Source organism: Sapajus apella, unplaced genomic scaffold, assembly GCF_009761245.1.
Source record: "Sapajus apella isolate SASKATOON/1434 unplaced genomic scaffold, GSC_monkey_1.0 scaffold2, whole genome shotgun sequence".
NCBI classification, from domain to species: domain Eukaryota; kingdom Metazoa; phylum Chordata; class Mammalia; order Primates; family Cebidae; genus Sapajus; species Sapajus apella.
This window is the reverse complement of record NW_022436942.1, coordinates 63308019-63327117: the sequence shown is the minus strand read 5'-3', so window position 1 is coordinate 63327117 and position 19099 is coordinate 63308019. Positions and strand designations below refer to the sequence as shown.

Sequence of the window (19099 nt, the reverse complement as noted above, 5' to 3'; positions counted from 1 at the left end):
GACCTTAAATATATATTTTATTGCACTTTAGGTTCCGGGGTACATGTGCAAAACAGGCAGGACTGTTGCATAGGTACATACATGGCAATATGGTTTGCTGCCTCCATCCCCCCATCACCTATATCTGGCATTTCTCCCCATGTTATCCCTCCCCAACCTCCCTACTCCTAAAATTCATATACTTAATCAGATCAACCACAGGAAGATAAAAGAAAATAAACATTAATCTTAAAAGAACATTTACAGAAGTATAAGACCTAATTATTTACCAGGGGAAAACTCCATACAGTATTTATATTAGATAATATATTTGTATCAAGCTTAATTCACTTAATACATTATTAAAATTATTTACCAGAATCCGGTTCTTCCTGTTACACATTCCTAGGCTGGGGCTTGCAAGTGTTTGTTTTTATCATAAAATTGTTTTTGCTTAAGCAATAATTAAGCATTAATAATTGTTTTAATGAACAATTGTTTAATAAAAGTTCAAGAGTGCTTAATAAACTTGAGATTGAGGCCAGACACAGTGGCTCACATCTGTTATCCCAACACTTTGAGAGGCCGAAACAGGAGGATGGCTTGAGCCCAGGAGTTCAAGACCAGCCTGGGCAACATAGTAAGACCTTGTCTCTTCAAAAATTTTTTTTTTTTTTTTTTTTTTTGAGACGGAGTTTCACCCTTGTAACCCAGGCTGGAGTGCAATGGCGCGATCTCGGCTCACCACAACCTCCGCCTCCTGGGTTCAGGCAATTCTCCTGCCTCAGCCTTCTGGGTAGCTGGGATTACAGGCACGCGCCACCATGCCCAGCTAATTTTTTGTATTTTTAGTAGAGACGGAGTTTCACCATGTTGACCAGGATGGTCTCGATCTCTTTACCTCATGATCCACCCGCCTCGGCCTCCCAAAGTGCTGGGATTACAGGCTTGAGCCACCACGCCCGGCCCAAAATTTTTTAAACATTAAGTGTGATGGTGCATGCCTGTAGTTCCAGCTACTCAGGAGGTTGAGGCAGGAAGATCCCTTGAACCCAAGAGATTGAGGCCGCAGTGAGCCTTGTTCGTGCCACTGTACTCCAGCCTGGATGACAGAGTAAGACCCTGTCTCAAAGAGACAGAGAGAGAGAGAGAGAAATTTGTAAAGAAAACATCACTTTTTTTTTTAAGAGTCAGAATCTCTGCTCTGTCACTCAGCTAGAATGCAGTGGTGCAATCATAACTCACTGTGTCCTCAAACTCTTGGGCCCAGGTGATCTTCCTGCTTCAACCCCTCAAGTACCTCGGGCTACAGGTGCATGCCACATGCCTGGCTAATTGTTGTTGTTGTTGTTGTTGTTTTATATTTTTAAGCAATGGAGTCTCCTTACATTGCTCAGGCTTGTATTGAACTCTTGGCGTCAAGCGATCCTCCCAACTGAGTTTCCCAAGTCACTGGGATTATAGTTGTGAGTCACTATCCCAGCTCACATCACTCTTATATACAATAAAACAGAGTATTCAGCAGAACAAAGTTTAAAAATATAGAGAGAAACAGCAATGTTTCCAAATAGTCAAAATAGCTATATGTTAATTTCAGTGAAATAAGCAACCAAACAAGAAGAGGGCGTGGAAACCCATCGAATTTTGGGCTTCCTCCAAGTTGATTGTGGAAGTAAAAATGTTCTACACACATTTTTAGAAGTTTATAAATTATATGACTTGCAATTTCATAAAATTATGAGGGAATGTTGCATCAAAATAGATCCCTGATCAATGTATTATATTTCCACAAGGCCCCTAATGTCACAGATATTAGTTTCTAAACAAAACATTTGTCTATGGTAGAATGAGTAGATTCCAATTTAGGGCCAGGCACAGTAGCTCACACCTATAATATTAGCATTTTGGGAGGCGGAGACAAGCAGATCGCTTGAGCCCAGTCAGGAGTTTGAGACTAGCCTGGGCAACATGGCAAAACCCCATCTCTACAAAAAAGACATTAAAAAAAAAATAGCTGAGCGTGGTGGCATGTGCCTATATTTCCAGCTACCTGAGAGGCTGATGTAGGAGGATCACCTGAGCCTGGAAAGGTTGAGGCTGCAGTGAGCTGTGCTCCCACCACTGCATTCCAGGGACACCCAGTCTGGATTAAAAAAAAAATTCCAATTTAGTATTCTGTAACCCCAAAACCATAATCCACTCTTACCTAATCCAAGCTTTACCTAAAACTCTAACTTCCATACTGAGTTTGTGTGGGAATTCTTGGTTTTCAACTTGGCACATCATCTATGTACTTTCTAATATGTGAAATTAGACACAAAAAGTTATTCAAATGATTGTATTTATAAAAATGGCACAAAGTGATTAAATAGTCTATTTACATGCATATATATTTGAACTCCATAAAACATTATTAGTATTGTCTTATGCAATTAATATTAACTTAAATTTGCCCTCATATTTACCCTTTAAGTTGCTATTCATTCTTTCATCTCTGAGTTTCCATCTGGGATTATTTTCTTTCCTCCAAACTTATCCAACAATTTTCTATTGTTGTTTGGATATCTGTTTGTGTATTGTCATGTATACATATATAAACATAATATTTTATATTAATTATAACAATATATTATTATTGTTCGTATGGTTAATGTTCACTTTTTTTTTCTTGAGACAGGGTCTCACTCTGTCACGTGGCTGGAGCACAGTGGCAGAACCACAGCTCACTGAAACCTCGATCTCCCAGCTCAAGTGATCCTCCTACCTCAGCCTTCTGAGTAGCTAGGACTAGAGGCACACGACCACGCCTGGCTAATTTTTGTATTTTTTTGTAGAGACAGTGTTTCGCCATGTTGCCCAGGCTGGTCTCAAACTCTGCCCACCTCAGTCTCCCAAAGTGCTGGGAATACAGGCATGAGCCACCATGCCCAGTCCAATGTTCACCTTAAGTTTGCTCACGTCTTTGCCTTTTTTGTTGGGCTTCTTGCATTTCTAGGTTTCCATGTGGGTAATTTTTTTTCCTGCTGGAAGGATACTCTTTCATATTTCCTTTATTGTCTGTCTGCTGATGGCAAATTCTCTTAAGCTTTTGTTTCTAAAAATAGCTTTGTTTTATCTTTATTTGGAGGAGTATTTTTGCTGGGTATAGAAACCTAGATTGGCAGGGGTTGGTCCGTTTGTCAAACTCTGTAATTGCATCTGATCTAATCTCCAGTTATCAAGGAAACTACACTTTTGGTTCTTCCAGGAAAATAAAATGTAGACACCATTAATATTTCATTATATTTGAGTGAACATAAACTCTACATTTCCTAAACTTGGGAATGAAATATATAACTATAGAACCTCATTCAGAAAAAAACACACTCCTTGTGCACCCTTCTAGTATATACGGATCAAAATAAAGTGAATATCAATATTTGGAAGTTGAAATAAGCAAGAAGTCACAAAATGCAGTCAGGAAAGTGGGTTAAGCTGGCAAGATGTAGTGCTCAAAGCAAAACCCTGGATGTTTGTTGCAATTTTCCAAGCTTTAAGTATGGTTCTTTTTGTCTCCTTACTCTCTAAAATACATTCATTTATTTATTCCCTCTTTCAACAAGTTTTTTTTTTTTAAAGCTCTGGTTAGCGTTAGATACTGTAAATCCTGATTAATCAGACATGGACTCAGCCTGCACGGAGCTTCCAAACAGAGACATTAACAGGTATACAAACACGAGTAACAGATTGAGACAGCCATAACAGATGCCTAGATAAAGATTATTCCCCTTTGAGAGGAGTGAATAATTATTTGTGGGGAATAAAGAGACTAAGGGAGAAAAGAATCAGAAAAAAAAAGTCTCCAAGAGGCAGCATGTAAGCGGTACCTTTAAGAAAAGAAATGGTCATGCCAAGATAATTACAAGTGACAGGTGACGAAGTTTTCTGGGAAACATTGTCCAAGAAGGAATAGGCAAGAACTGCAGTCAAGCAGAATTACATATGCAAAAGGGCAGTGAGAGGTAAGAGAAAATGCCAAATTGCAGACGGCGGTAAACGCTGGGCTAAGAAGTCTGGTTTGAGACAAACGTCCAGCTAACGCGCATCTGAGAGGTTTTTTTCCAGAGACGGGAGGGAGAAGGGCATGTATCTATTAGGTTGGTGCAAAAGTAATTGTGGCTTTGCTATTAGTTTCAGTGGCAAAAACCACAATTAGTTTTGAACCAATTTATTTTACTTATTTATTTTTGAGACGAAGCCTTGCTCTATTGCCCAGGCTGGAGTGCAGTGGGGCGATCTAGGCTCACTGCAACCTCCGCCTCCCTGGCTCAAGCGATTCTCATACTTCAGCCTCCCGAGTAGCTGGGACCGCAGGCATGCGACACCACGCCCGGCTAATTTTTCTTTTTTCTTTTTCTTTTTTTTTTTTTTTTTTTGCATTTTTTTGTATTTTTCGTAGAGACGGGGTTTCACCATGGTGGCCAGGCTGGTCTCGATCTCCTGAGCTCAGGCCATCCGCCCACCTCGGCCTCCTAAAGTGCTGGGATTACTGGCATGAGCCACGGCGCCCGGCCTGTGGTCCTACGAGGTAGACATCAGGATCCCTACACAGTGAAGGCGCCCCACTCCGTATCTGTCTACAGGCGTGCCTGTTGCCTTCTGCGGGCTGTGTTATGGACAGCCTTTGGGTGTCAGATTGACCCCTAATAAGGTAGATCCATATATACTGCTGCGGGGCTGAGTAACTGGTAGACCGTCCCACAGCTAGAAAGCACCTGGACCACGGCTGGAATTGGCGGAAAGTCCAGGCAGCAGAGAGGAGCGGTCCCTGGGACTGCGCTAGCTCTTGGCACCAAGGTCAGGACTCGCAGGCTCCAGGAGGCCCTCGCGCGCCTCCACGTTGCACCGAGTTGGCCGCCCGAGTCCCGCCAGCTGGGGGGCGGGGCTTTGCCAGCTGGGGGGGGGGCCTTGCCAGCTGGGGGGCGGGGCCTTGCCAGCTAGGGGTTGGGATCTCGCCGCTGGCAGGGTGGAGCGGGCTGCAGGCTGTGGGCCTGTAGCCGGGTCTGGACTCTCCAGAAACCAAAAGCCGCGAGCTGGGCAGTCCTGGGCATCCGGGCTGCAGGCCGCGCCCAGGCTGCGCCGCCCGCCTGCCTCTCGCGCCGCCGAGCCGCCAGTGCCAGCGCTCCCCTCCAGCATGCTGCGGCGGGGCAGCCAGGCGCTCCGGCGCTTCTCCACCCGCCGGGTGAGTCCGGCCCGGGCGAGCGTCCCGGCTGTCACCCTGTCCTGGTTTCCAGACTCTGGGGTGGGAGGGCCGGGGCGGTGGGGCTGGGAATGGGCAGCGATGCTTAGACTTTGCTAAAAGCCAAGACAGCGTTTAAAAAAACGAAAAACAAAAAACGAGACCTCAGAGAAGGGCCCGGGGAGGGTCCCGGATGGGAACCGGCACGCAAGCCATTGTCTTCTGCCGGGAAGGGGCTGAGGATACAGTTTTTGCATGTCAGGTCTGGCTGGGAAGCAAGGTGGGAACAGTCACCTGGTGCGGAGGACAGAGTCTGCTTCCTTTCCTTTGTCACTTCAATCGTGAGATCACTGGTCAAGAGCCCGATCCATATAGGACCGCGCCCTTCTCCTGGAGGAGGGGAGTACCAAGTCAGTCGGGTCCTCGTTGGCGGACTGGGAGGTGTAAGCGCTCGGGACTGGCACGCAGGGCCGGTTCAGATAATGGCACTCAAAGGTGATGGCGGCAAACTCAGTATTCCTGAGCTGAGCAGCAGATGGCAAAATTTCTGGAATTGCCAGGCGCTGCAGAGGCAGCCACGCTGGGAACACTATTCTACTGTAGCACTAGAACCGAGCTCTGGCCCAGCCCCACGCCTTGGAATTGCATCAGCTCCTCCAGAAATGGAATCGAGAGCGGACACGTTGCATTGTGGTGCAGCCTTCAGTACCCAGGGGACCTCGGGACTGTTTAGGGAAGACAGAGAGGGAGGAAAAAAAAAAACTGTCTTATGTACCTTATCTCTTTGATAGAAAGTACATACAAGAATTTGCTTATCGATTCTTTTTCTCGGTCATGCCTAAGACATATGTACATTTCTAGATATGAAAAACTTAGAGGCAGAATGAAGTCTTGAACAGCACCAAAAACTGGCCCAAACTTGCATCAAAGGAAAAGCTTTCTGTATCCCACACAACCCAAATAATGAGAATTCTTTTTACTCTTTGCAACAAGTTCTAGTTACTTTGAGGTATAGTCACCTTTTATAAAATGAGGAGTGGGGGTGGGGAAGACCTGCTTTTCTTCTTTTGCCAGCTCTCCCCACCACGTGGCACATGGGATCCCAGCTGGATAGCACAGAGAGCAAGGGGCTGTGCCCAGTGCCTGGGCCTGTTTTGTTGGCCTCCTCTGTCAACACCTTTCTTTGACTTGTCTTTTTTGGAGACTGGAAGGAAGTCTCGAAGAATGAAAAGATTTTAATAGTGGGGTTTGCATAAGATTTCAGTAATAAGCCAGGCACGGTGGCTCACGCCTGTAATCCCAGCACTTTGGGAGGCTGAGGTGGGTGGATCACGAGGTCAGGAGTTCAAGACCAGCCTGGCCAAGATGATGTAACACCCCGTCTCTACTAAAACTACAAAAATTAGCTTGGCATGGTGGTGGGCGCCTGTAATCCCAGCTACTTGGGAGGCTGAGGCAGGAGAATCGCTTGGACTCGGGCAGCAGACGTTATAGTGAGCCCAGATCGTGCCACTGCACTCCAGCCTAGATGACTGAGTGAGACTCCATCTGATTTCAGTAATAAAAGGTAAACATCCCAGGTGGCAAATGACATAAACAAAACCATGGATGTGGGGAAGCACTGGCATGATCAGGGTCTGATTGTTCCCAGGTTGCACATGGAAAAGCAGTGACACATATAGCTGGGAAGAAGACAGTTTCCTCAATGGTCAGAAGGAAGATACTGAGTGATGAATGAAGAATGTGGGATGTTTTATCCTGCAGAAAATGTTCTGGACTGTGTTTTACAAGAATTATTAAAAATCAAACAGATACATGGCTGGTGGGAATATAAAATGGTATAGCCACTTTGGAAAACTGTTTGGCAGTTATATATACAGTTAAACATATACCTATCCTATGACCCAGGAGTCACACTCCTAGGTATTCACCCAAGAGAAACGAAACCTTACTCATTCACGTAAAAACCTGTTGATTGATGTTTATAGAGGCTTTATTCATAATTGCCAAAAACTGGAAATAAATTGTCCTCAGCTGGTGACAGTATAAACAAGCTGTGGTTTATCCATCCATACAATGGGATTCTACTCAGTGGGGAGAAAAAGGAACTAACTACTGATGCATACAACATGGATGAAACTCAAATATGTATGTTAAGTGTAAGAATCAGATTCAAAATGCTATGTACTTTATGATTTCATTTATCTGACATTTTGGACATCATAAAACTATAGGGACAGAAAAAAGATCAGTGATGTCTGGAGCTGGAGATAGGAGGAAGGATTGATTATAAACAGGCATAAAGGAACTTGGGTGGTAATGGAACTGTGCTACATCTTGATTGTGGTAGTGGCTATGTGACTGTGTGCTTGCCAAAACTCATAGCACAGTACACTGCAAAGGGTGCATTTTACTGCATACAAATTAACTCTTTTTTTTTTTTTTTTTTTATTGTTTTGAGACAGAGTCTCACTCTGTCACCCAGGCTGGAGTGCAGTAGCACTATCTCAGCTCACTGCTATCTCTGACTCCTGGGTTCAAGCAATTCCTGTGCCTCAGCCTCCCTAATAGCTTGGGATTACAGACATGCACCACCATGCCTGGCTAATTTTTGTATTTTTAGTACAGACGGGGTTTCACCATGTTGGCCAGACTGATCTCAAGTGATCCTCCCACATTAGCCTCCCAGAGTGCTGGAATTATAAGCATGAGCTACTGTACCTGTCCTAATTATCACTTTATCTTTAAAAGCTGAAAAATCAAACAATGCTTTTAAGTTTATATTAAAGCAGAATGGAGGATGAATTAAAATAAATCTTTCAGAACCTAGCAAAATCCAAGGGGAAAATTAGTTTATAACACTTCCTGAGAGAATTCATTTTTCTATCCTCTGTCTTAAACAAAGGGACTTAGAAACACTTAATGATTTCAGCTTAGTGATATGGCTGGATCTTTCTAAATAAAACAATGGTTTGCTTTAAAACTCTTTGCCAATTAGGTGTTATTGCCCATCTCTGCTATTCTGCCTGGCTCACTGCTTCTTCTTGCCATGGCAGGAGTTATCTAGCCCTCCTATTCATTTGGCATCCTGTTGTTTACCTTTCTTTGCCAGTGTGTGGGTCAAGTCTGTCTGGTAGCTCTGGGTTTATGACCTGGCTCCAGGTAACTTGAGGTTACCTTATGATCCAGCCCAAGAGGTAGGACCCTTCCTTGCTCTTTGGAACCAAGTACCTGCTTTATTTCTCAGTTCTGGGAACCAGGTTCTTTTTTTTTTTTTTTTTTTTTTTGAGACGGAGTTTTGCTCTTGTTACCCAGGCTGGAGTGCAATGGCGCGATCTTGGCTCACCGCAACCTCCGCCTCCTGGGTTCAGGCAATTCTCCTGCCTCAGCCTCCTGAGTAGCTGGGATTACAGGCACGTGCCACCATGCCCAGCTAATTTTTTGTATTTTTAGTAGAGACGGGGTTTCACCATGTTGACCAGGATGGTCTCAATCTCTTGACCTCGTGATCCACCCGCCTCGGCCTCCCAAAGTGCTGGGATTACAGGCTTGAGCCACCACACCTGGCCCTGAACCAGGTTCTTAACTTGTTTCCTCATTTCCTGGCTTCTGCTCTGGTGTCTTGTCTGTTCATAGGATCTCCAAATTCAACTTCAAACCATATTTAATAGCCTATTATACACTGAGCACTCTAAATCCTGAAGATATAACAATATTAATAGATAGCATTGATAAATGCTTTACCTATACAGTTGTCCCTTGTTGTCCCTTGTATTCATAGAGGATTGGTTTCAGAACTCCCCATGGATATCAAAATCTGAAGATGCTCAGGTTCCTTATATAAAACGGGGTAATATTTGTATATAACCTATGCGTATCCTCCTGTATACTCTAAATCATCTCTAGATAATTTATAATAATGAATGCAAAGTAGATACTATGTAAATAATTATCCCACTGTATTGTTTATGGAATAATGACAAGAAAAATTATACATGTCTGGTACAGATGCAATTCTTTTCTGAATGTTTTTTATTCATAGTTGGTTGAATCCATGGATACAGAACTCACAAATACAGAGGGTGACTGTGTACTCCTTTATCCTCATGACATCTCAATGAAGTAGGTACTATAGGTTGAGCATCCCAAATCTGAAAATGTGAAATCTGAAATGCTTTAAAATCTGAACATTTCTGAGCACTAACGTGACACTCAAAGGTAATGATCATTATAGCATTTTGGATTTCAGATGCTCAGATTTGGGATGCCCATCTGGGAAGTATAATGCAAACATTTCAAAATCTGAAAATATCCAAAATCCAAAACACTTCTGGTACCAAGCAATTTGGATAAGGGATTCCTAACCTAGATTATTATGACCATTTTACTGATAAGAAAACTGAGACCCAGAGAAGTGAAGTAACTTTTTCAGACTCTCATAACAAAAAAGATAAAACAATAAAGAAAGAAATAGTCCCTGTTTCAAAGAGTTCATAGATTAGTGGGACAGACTATTAAATCTGTGTTTTTTAGAAAAAAAATAATAATACATAATACATTAACTAAAGTGATATACCAAAAAGGAAATACAAATGAACAATAAAATATGAAAATACACTCAACCAAACTAGTAATCAGACAAAGCAATTTAGAACATGATACCATTTTTCACTCATTAGGGTGGCAAAAATCATAAATTTGATGATATTGTGTGTTTAGCAGGGGTGAGAAAACAGTTCCTCCAATACTCTAGAAGTCAGTTTGAGGCTATTTAAATTAAATTTATGTTTAAAAATGATCCTGCAGTTTTACTTGTATGTATATGAGAAAAATACTTCCACATGGGCACAGGAATCATGTACCATGATATTCATTGCCATGGTATTTGTAATAATGACATATTGAAAGCCAAAATGTTTCTTAATAGGGACATGAACAAATAAACTGAGATATAGCTACACTAAGGAGTACCGTGCAACAATTTCAAAGAATGAATTACCCATACTGACAAGGAACGTTATGGAACATTACACATAATATAATTTCATTTGAATTGTTTTTGGAAACACAAAATAATAATACTTTTTGTATCTATTTCCATGTGTTTTAATGCCTAGAAAAGGTCTGTAGAATTCGCAAAAAACTACAATAGCAGTTTCTTTTGGGGAGTGAGGAGGGGATACGGATGGGGAGTGATGGTCAAAAGGGACCGTAGTCTTATCCATGACCTTTTTTTTAATAAGGAGATTATGTGTATATGTAATATGTATAATTAAAAATTAATTTTATAAAATTTTATACAATTAAAATATAGTAAATGCTGTGCACTGAAATCCTGCCTCTCTAGTACTGGAGCCCGTTTCTGAACTTGAGCCCTTTGGACTGTCTCTCCCTTTACTCAAAATCTGTGTTCTGTGGTCACCAGCCCTGCCCAGGAGCTTTCTGAGTCCTGGGCATCCCCCTCTGACATCACCTGCTGATAGGCCCCTGTACTGACATTCCTTTTTTTTTTTTTTTTTTTTTTTAAATCTTTTATCCTTTTTATGATGAAAAACAAAAGTTGGCCAGACATCCAAGAAAGCCCTCACTAGTATCCTCTTTATATAATGAGGCAATAGGAAAATCAAGTTGCACAAATTTGCCATTTATGGTGGTATCCTGAATCTTGGTTGAATCTTGCAGACCTGCCTCTATGCAAAGTGTAACTTGTTCCTTCCATTAGTATGACAGTTTGTTACAATCGGTTGCAAGAGCTTTTGCATTATTCTAAACTATATCCCGTGAATATGCTAAAGGTGGATTGCTAGGTCAGCTTTCATTTTCACCGTCCGCTCCATTTTCAACACAAGGGGCATGCCTCCCCGGAGCTAGTTCATGCCTCCAGACTTGCCGCAGCAGTGTGTTAGCATAGAAATTAGACTCTCCTGCTTTCAATTAACTCTCCTGCTTAAAGTCGCTCAGTGAATCTCATTGTCTTCATAATAGGTCCAAGTTACTTGCCACAGGGCCCTTCATAATGTCTCTCTCTAGGGTGTCACTTGTCACCACTCCCTGACTGCCCGTATTAGACACGCTGTGCACATGCATTTCTTTCTTTGTAAATACTGCTCCCTCTGCCTGGAACTTCCCAAGGACCTCCTACAATCCTCTCCCTTTTCTCTGCCAACTCCCAAGATGGATTCTCTAAGATTCAGCTAAGGAGCTCCCTTCTGGAGAAGTCTTCTCTTTTCTTAACCAAACTGTGCTCTCCTATTCTAGCATGGTGTTACTATGTCTTAACTTGTGTGCCCTCCCTACTAGTTGGTGGATTCCTGAGGACAGGGACCACTTCTTTGGATCTTTATGTAGGGGGTCACAAAGAGGCCAAACAGGTAAAGCAAATGAGGGATTTGAGCTGGATAGAGGGCAAGACCATGTCTAGGGTAAAGGGGCCGTTACTGCTCAGCGCTAGCTAACTGTTGCTATACGGGACCATAGACCAGGGTTAACAAACCTCCTGAGTTTTTTTGCTTTTTGAGACAGAGTCTTGCTCTGTCACCCAGGCTGGAGTGCAGTGGCACAATCTCGGCTCACAGCAACCTCTGCCTCCCAGGTTCAAGCGATCCTCCTGCCTCAGCCTCCCAAAGTAGCTGAGACTACAGGTGCATGCGACCATGCCCAGCTAATTTTTTTTGTATTTTTAGTAAAGACAGGGTTTCACCATGTTGGCCAGGCTGGTCTTGAACTCCTGACTCAGGTGATCCGCCTGCCTTGGCCTCCCAAAGTGCTGGGATTACAGGCATGAGCCACAGCACCTGGCCAAACCTCCTGAGTTTTAAAGAGAAGTTGTCTCTACTAAAATACCAAAAAAGTTAGCTGGGTGTGCCTGTGATCCCAGTTACTTGGGAAGCTGAGGCGGAAGAATTTCTTGAACCTAGGAGGTGGAGGTTGCAGTGAGCCGAGACTGTGCCACTGCAATCCAGCCTGGGTGACAGAGCTAGACTCTGTCTCAAGAAAAAAAAAGAAAAAAAAGAAACAAGATTATAGAATGTATCACCCAGATTTGGAAATGACTGTGTGTCATTTTATGTCCTTTCTCACTAATGCAACAGACACCTATAGTGAGAGCTGGTTAAAGAATGGTGCTGTCTCCCACATCATTACCACCGTGACCTTTCCTTAAATAGGCTGATGGAACTATTCCCAATTGACCTGTCAAACCATTGCTATGTTTTCCTTTTTCTAAAGTAGGAGAGGAACTTTCAGCTAGGAAAGCCTTAGAAACACATCTGCTAAAGTAAGATAGATCCGGGTTAGCATCCTGCTCTGGACTCTTATGAGCTCTGCCCTTGGGCAGGTTACTCAACTTTTCTGAGCCCGTTGTTTTCTCATTTGCAAAATGGGTCACTGGGAGAGGGGTGCGGATTAAAGATGTACGATAAGCATTTGATAAATACTTTTTGAATTAATGAAAAGGGCTGAATACAGTGTTTGGCTCATGGTATATTTTCAATAGGAGATACCTATTATCATTATTTTTATGTACCTAGGTGTTACTTATGGCATAATAATAGTTAACATTTACTGAGCATTTACTATTGCCACGTACTGTGCTAATGCATCACACACTTTATCCCATTGAATCCTTATAACAACCTTATGAGATAGGTACTAATACTATTCTGATTTTAATTGATGATGGAAAATGAGGCCCAGTTCAAGACTGCACAGCTGGTGTTATAAAAAAACAATAGGCACTAGGATAATAAACAGAGTTGGGATCTCAGGGCTGCCTCTTACTAGCTATTTGACTCCTGGTTACTTTACTTCTCTGTGCTTTAATTTCTTTATCCATAAAGTGGGTTAATAATGCCTGTCTCCAGGAGTCATTGTGCAATCAAATGAGGTAATAATGTGAAATACTTAGCCCATACTAGGGTCTCATTAAAATGTTTGCTCTCATTTCTACCCTTTCTTCCTGACCCAAACTCCCCCAGGCAGAATCTTGTTCCTATGGGCGGATATATCACTCTCTACAGAGCAGAGATTCTCAGACTTCTGTGTACTTACGAGTCATTGAAGAGTTTGTTAAAGTGTAGCTTCCTGGGCTTAAGATTCTGACTCAACAGATCTGAAGTAGGACCCAGAAATCCACATTTTAAACATATTCTCTCAGTTACTTCTGCCAACACAGGCAGGCAGTCCTCAGATCACACCTAGAGAAATAAGACTGAAGCAAAATAACATATACTCCCAGCACTTTGGGAGGCCAAGGCAGGTGGATCACCTGAGGTCAGGAGTTCGAGACCAGCCTGGCCAACATAGTGAAATTCCATTGTTACTAAAAATAAAAAATTAGCTGGGCCTCGTGGTGCATGCCTATAATCCCAGCTAATCAAGAGGCTGAGGCACAAGATTCTCTTGAATCCAGGAGGAGGAGGCTGCAGTGACCCGATATCACTACAGCCTGGGTGACCATGGAGTGAAACCCTGTCTCTAAATAAATAAATAGAGTAAAACATCTCAGTCCATGTTTCTGGAATCTTGTTAACTTATTATAAACATAGTTATAAAATCTGAAAACTTCTCAGAGTTAGAAACTCACCTATAGCTTTAGCATAAAGCTCAGAAAGTGTTTCAATGAATGCAGTGTTTCCAAAGATACTGACATGGTTTCTTTTGTTTCCTGTTTTCTTTTTTTTTTTTTTGAGATGGAGTTTCGTTCTTGTTGCCCAGGCTGGAGTGCAGTGCAATGGTGCGATCTCAGCTCACCGAAATCTCTGCCTCCTGGATTCAAGCGATTCTCCTACCTCAGCCTACCAAGTAGCTGGGATTACAGGCACCTGCCACCACGCCTGGCTAATTTTTTGCATTTTTAGTAGAGACCAGGGTTCTCCAGGTTGTTCAGGCTGGTCGTGAACTCCTGACCACAGGTGATCCGCCTCCCCCACCTCGGCTTCCCGAAGTGCTGGGATTACAAACGTCAGCCACCATGCCTGTGCCCAACCGACATGGTTCCTTTAAATGCTGTCTTTCTCAGAGAGGATTGAATCTATAATTGAACTCCAAATAACCAGATGACAGCTGAGCTGAGTGGCGCATTACATTTGAGTCATCTCAGTCTCTTGGCTCTTATGTGTTTTAAAAGTAGTATTTTAGATGTCTTAAATATCTGGCATTGGTAATGGTGTGCGGTAAAGCCAAAATTTTTGAAGGTGGCCAACATGTCGATTCCATTTCAAACAACAGGATTAGTTATAGAATTTGAAGGTAGTATAGAGAATATTTTGATTTTTTTGAGGAGAGGAAATTAAATGGTCAGCCATGCATTATCTGCAGGTGAATTTGCTCTTGTTACAGAGTTAATCTGTTTGCTTGCAAGTATTTGTTGAAGCTTAATTAGGTTCTTTGGGGATAGAAACTTTGGCTGACCTTAGAAAAGGATTGTTTTAAATTAGTTAAATTAGTTAAAACTGTGTTTTATTATCAGCTCAATTGCAGAGAAGTTGTGATCTGAAATCCTTTTAAGTTCATGCCTAAAAACAGAATGTTATGTATGCCTCTAATAAAGTGGGAAATAAGGGAAAATAAAGTTTCTTCATAAACAGATTTTCTCAATGAGGCTTTATTAATTTAGAATTACTTTCCAGAACATTAGAGAATCCCATTTAGATTGGAGGGTGATAAACATTCTGAGTTCAGATCCTGTGGAGCCATATTCGAACACGAAAGAATGTAAGGTAGAGAGAGTTCTGGGGAGGCACTGCCAAGAAATGAAGCTCGTAGGAAGTCATGACCCTCTGATTACCCTCTCTTAATCCACAATCCTGCATCTACTTTACTGTACTGTACATGGTGGTTCCTCATCATCGTCTCACAATTATCATGTCTATGTATGAACTTAAGCATTGTGAAGACTCCATTTTGGGAGAATTTATAGAAGATGTAATTGATCAAAGACATTCTTAAAACTGGAACTTCTTTAGTGCCACTCTTATCTACATGGTGTTTATATTTCCTGACAACCACTGTATTTTGTGTATCAGGGTTAATTTATAAATAAGGTGAAAGAAATGGCTAGTCGTAGTTCATGTTAAGTATTTTATTTTTAATTAATTTTTGTTTTAGAGACAGGGTCTTGCTAGGTAGCCCAGGCTGGAGTGCAGTGGTGCAATCATGGCTCACTGCAGCCTTGAATTCCTGGGTTCAAGCGATCCTGTTGCCTCAGCCTTCCAAGTAGGAGTAGCTGGGACTACAGGCACATGACACCACTCCTGGCTAATTTTTAAATTTTTTGTAGAGATGAGGCGGGGGACTGAGGATGGGTCTTGCTATGGTGCTTAGGCTGGTCTCGAACTCCTGGCCTCAATCAATCCTTCCACCTCGGCCTCCCAAAGTGCTGGGATTATGGGTGTGGGCTACCACGCCCAGCCTAATTATTTTATTTTTAGGTACGTAATGGGCTTTGATGTCAGACAGACTGGGATTTATGTTCCAGGCTCTCCTCATTTCTAGTAGTGGATACACTTAACATTTCTAAGCCTCAGCTTCTTCATCCATAAAATGGTGCAAAATGGGGTTTAATAAAAGAGCAAAGATGTGAAGATTAAATGAATTGAACTGATACGCAGGCCTTGATCCCTTATCTAAAAACTTGGGGGCAAATATGTTTTAGAGTTCAGAATTATTTACAATTTAGAAAGTTAATACAGTACATGGTACATTACACAAAATTTCCAGCAGGCTCTGGGGCAGTACCGTAAAAAAGCACACTGATTTTTCTGCAGCAAACATGTAACTATTCATATAGTGTTTATAAATATTATAAATAAAGACTATAAACAGCATGACATCAGGTGAAGCTAATTGAGTTTGTGTCAAATTTATAAAAAACCTACAAGGACTATAGAGAGCATTACATTAGATCAAGCCAGGTCTTGAGGCCAAATGAGTTTAGGCCACTTAACAAAGATTTTTAAATTCTGCACTGTATGAAAAAACATATAGTAGAGTCTAGTATATTGCAAGACCTTTAAAAATTATTAAAGCTTCTACTTAGACAGTACTTTATGGCACATACAGTACAACACCTGATGTTTACGTCAATAACAATTGTATGAGGGCCAGGTGTGGTGGCTCGTGCCTGTAATCTCAGCACTTTGGGAAGCCAAGGAGGGAGGAACACCGAACCCAGGAGTTCGAGACCAGCCTGGGCAACATGCTCAGACCATATCTTTACAAAACAATTTTAAAAATTGGCCAGGCATAGTGGTGTGCGCCTGTGGTCCCAGCTACTCAGGAGGCTGAGGCAGGAGGATTGCTTGAGCCCAGGAGGTTGAGGCTGCAATGAGCTGTGTTCATGCCACTGCACTCCAGCCTGGATGATAAAGTGAGACTCTGTCTCAACCAAAAAAGAAAGAAAGAAAGAAAAAGAAAACAGCTATATGATGATGATGTTGGTGTTATTATCATTCCCATTTTATATATGAGAGGTAGAAAAGGCAAATAGATGGGCACAGTGTCTCACACCTATAATCCCAGCACTTTGGGAGGCCAAGGCAGGAGGATTGTTTGAGGCTACAAGTTTGAGACCAACCTGTCTACAAAAAAATTTAAAAATTCATCGAGGAGTGGTGATACGCACCTGTAGTCCCAGCTACTTGGGAGGCTGAGGTTGGAGAATCACTGCAGCACAGGAGTTCAAGGGTGCAGTGAGCTGTGATTGTGCCACTGCACGTCAGCCTGGGCAACAGAGCAAGACCTCTAAAAACAAATACAAAAACCAAAAAGCAAATAGAGTTAGTTCCTTGCTTAAGGCCACACGACTAAGTGGGAGCACGAGGTTTTGACCTCAGGCATCCTAGCTCTGAGTCTGCGCTCTTAACCTCTGTGTTATACTAACACTAAATGTTAGCTCTCTGCCTCTTCGGGAGATCAAAGGTAAGTCTAGTTATTTCTGTATTACAGGGTAATAAAAGCATTGTCACACTGAGGTAGATCCTGCTCCGAATTAATCTCCTTTTAACTATGGCACTCTTACTTGTTTACATGTCGCCCTATTTCACCAAGGAGCTGAATTGGCTTATTAAAATATATGCAATCTCAATGATTAAGTGAATAATCAAGGAAATTAGGGCAAAGGGAAGATGAGCGATACTGAGGTGTGAAACGATTTTTACTACTATCTATATGTAATGTAGCCTGTGTTGAGTGTACATCAATAAAAATTTTATTTTGTAGAACTTTGAGCTGTAGTCCTCAAGTCATCTTTTTTTAGTATGAATGAAAGAAAAAGTTTATTATCCAATGTACTTAAAAATTTTTTTCTTTTTATAAATTATGAAAATTTTACGTTTATATATTTAGGAATACAAGGGCAGGTTTCTTTATTTTCTTTCTTTTTCTTTTTTTTCCTTTCCTTTCTTTCTTAATACAAGGGCAGCCTGCCTGCCCGCCCGCCCGCCCTCCTTCCTTCCTCCTTCCTTCCTTCCTTCCTTCCTTCCTTCCTTCCTTCCTTCCTTCCTTCCTTCCTTCGTAGCTGGGATTACAGGCGTGCACCAGCACACCCAGCTAATTTTTATATTTTTAGTGAAGACAGGATTTCCCCATGTTGATCAGGCTGATTTCAAACTCCTGACCTCAGGTGATCCACCCACCTCAGCCTCCCAAAGTGCTGGGATTATAGGTGTGCACCACCGCGCCCAGCCAAGAGCAGGTTTCTTACATGCATATATTGCATAGTGATGAAGTCTGGGCTTTTAGTGTATCTGACACCCAAAGAGTGAACATCGTACACAAGAGCTAACTTTTCAATCCGCACCCTCATCCAATGTCTTCTATCCAAGTTTATGTCTTCATCATTGAATTGTTTCACAGGTTTATTTCAAAAACAAGCTGAAGTTGGCACTCATTGGCCAGAGCGTCTTTGGACAAGAAGTCTATAGCCACCTCCGCAAAGAGGGCCACCGAGTAGTAGGGGTGTTCACGGTTCCAGACAAGGATGGAAAAGCTGACCCTCTGGGTGAGTGCATCATGGGATGACTGGGTCAAGAATTCTCAGGTCTGGGCTGGCCATCAGCTGGTGTGGCAACTCTGCATACACAATACACACTCCTTCTATTTGTTGTTTTACCCTTGCCAATGCTGGACTTTCATCTCATGGTCCGAGGCAGCTGCCTCAGCCCTTACTATCACGTCTGCATTCCAGCAAGCAGGAAGGAAAAGAGTGGGAAGCAGGGAAAGCTTTTTATTAAAGGTGTAACCCAGAGTTGCACGTATTCCTCCCACTTGTATCCCATTGGCAAGAACTTAGTCACAGGCCAAATCTATTTGAGGAGTGGCTGAGAAATATAGATTTGATTTGGGGTGGCTATGTGTTCAGCTAAACTAGGGAAATCCATTGCTAAAGGCCGAAGGGGGATAACTAGCAGTCTCTGCCATATACATGAACTTCAGAAAGATTGCAAGCATGTAACTTTTAGACCTTTCAGAATGAATCCTGGGAAATCAACTCTTCCCTGGTGCCTGGTCCCAGGGTCAGGACCCCCTTTCCATTGGTCATGGCCATTTGGGCTCATGGCATAGCTCAGAAAAAGAAAAACTACCAACCTCACTTAAAGAGTCACCTATAGAAAGCGATACAGCGTGTGGTTAACAGCATATGTCCTGGAGTCAAGGAATGAATTCTGACTCTGCTATTTACCAGCTGTATGACCTTGGGCAAGTTGTTAATCTCACTAAGCCTCAGTTCAATGGTAGCTTCCTCTCGTGGCTGCTATGAGCATTAAATTAGATTAATGTACACAAAGTGCTCACGCTATGCCTGGCTCATCATAAGGAAGCATTGATGACAGTAGCTGACTGTTCCTGTGAGAACAGTCCACTAGGACAGCCAAAAACTGAAACGGAAGCCCAACACTTGGA

At 42.3% G+C, this 19099-nt stretch overlaps 1 protein-coding gene across 2 annotated transcripts in view; it reads left to right on the top strand.

Annotated features, from left to right (window-relative positions):
- The first annotated feature begins 5009 nt into the window (after window positions 1-5009).
- ALDH1L2 (aldehyde dehydrogenase 1 family member L2) overlaps window positions 5010-19099 on the top strand; it is a 73523-nt gene continuing 59433 nt past the window's right edge. The window contains exons 1-2 of one of the 2 annotated variants that reach the window (XM_032299982.1): window positions 5010-5200; window positions 18053-18197. In XM_032299982.1, coding sequence (XP_032155873.1) covers window positions 5153-5200; window positions 18053-18197 — 193 coding nt within the window. In that variant the 5' untranslated portion in view covers window positions 5010-5152. The remainder of the gene's footprint in view (window positions 5201-18052; window positions 18198-19099) is intronic. The other variant, XM_032299973.1, reaches the window with a different exon arrangement.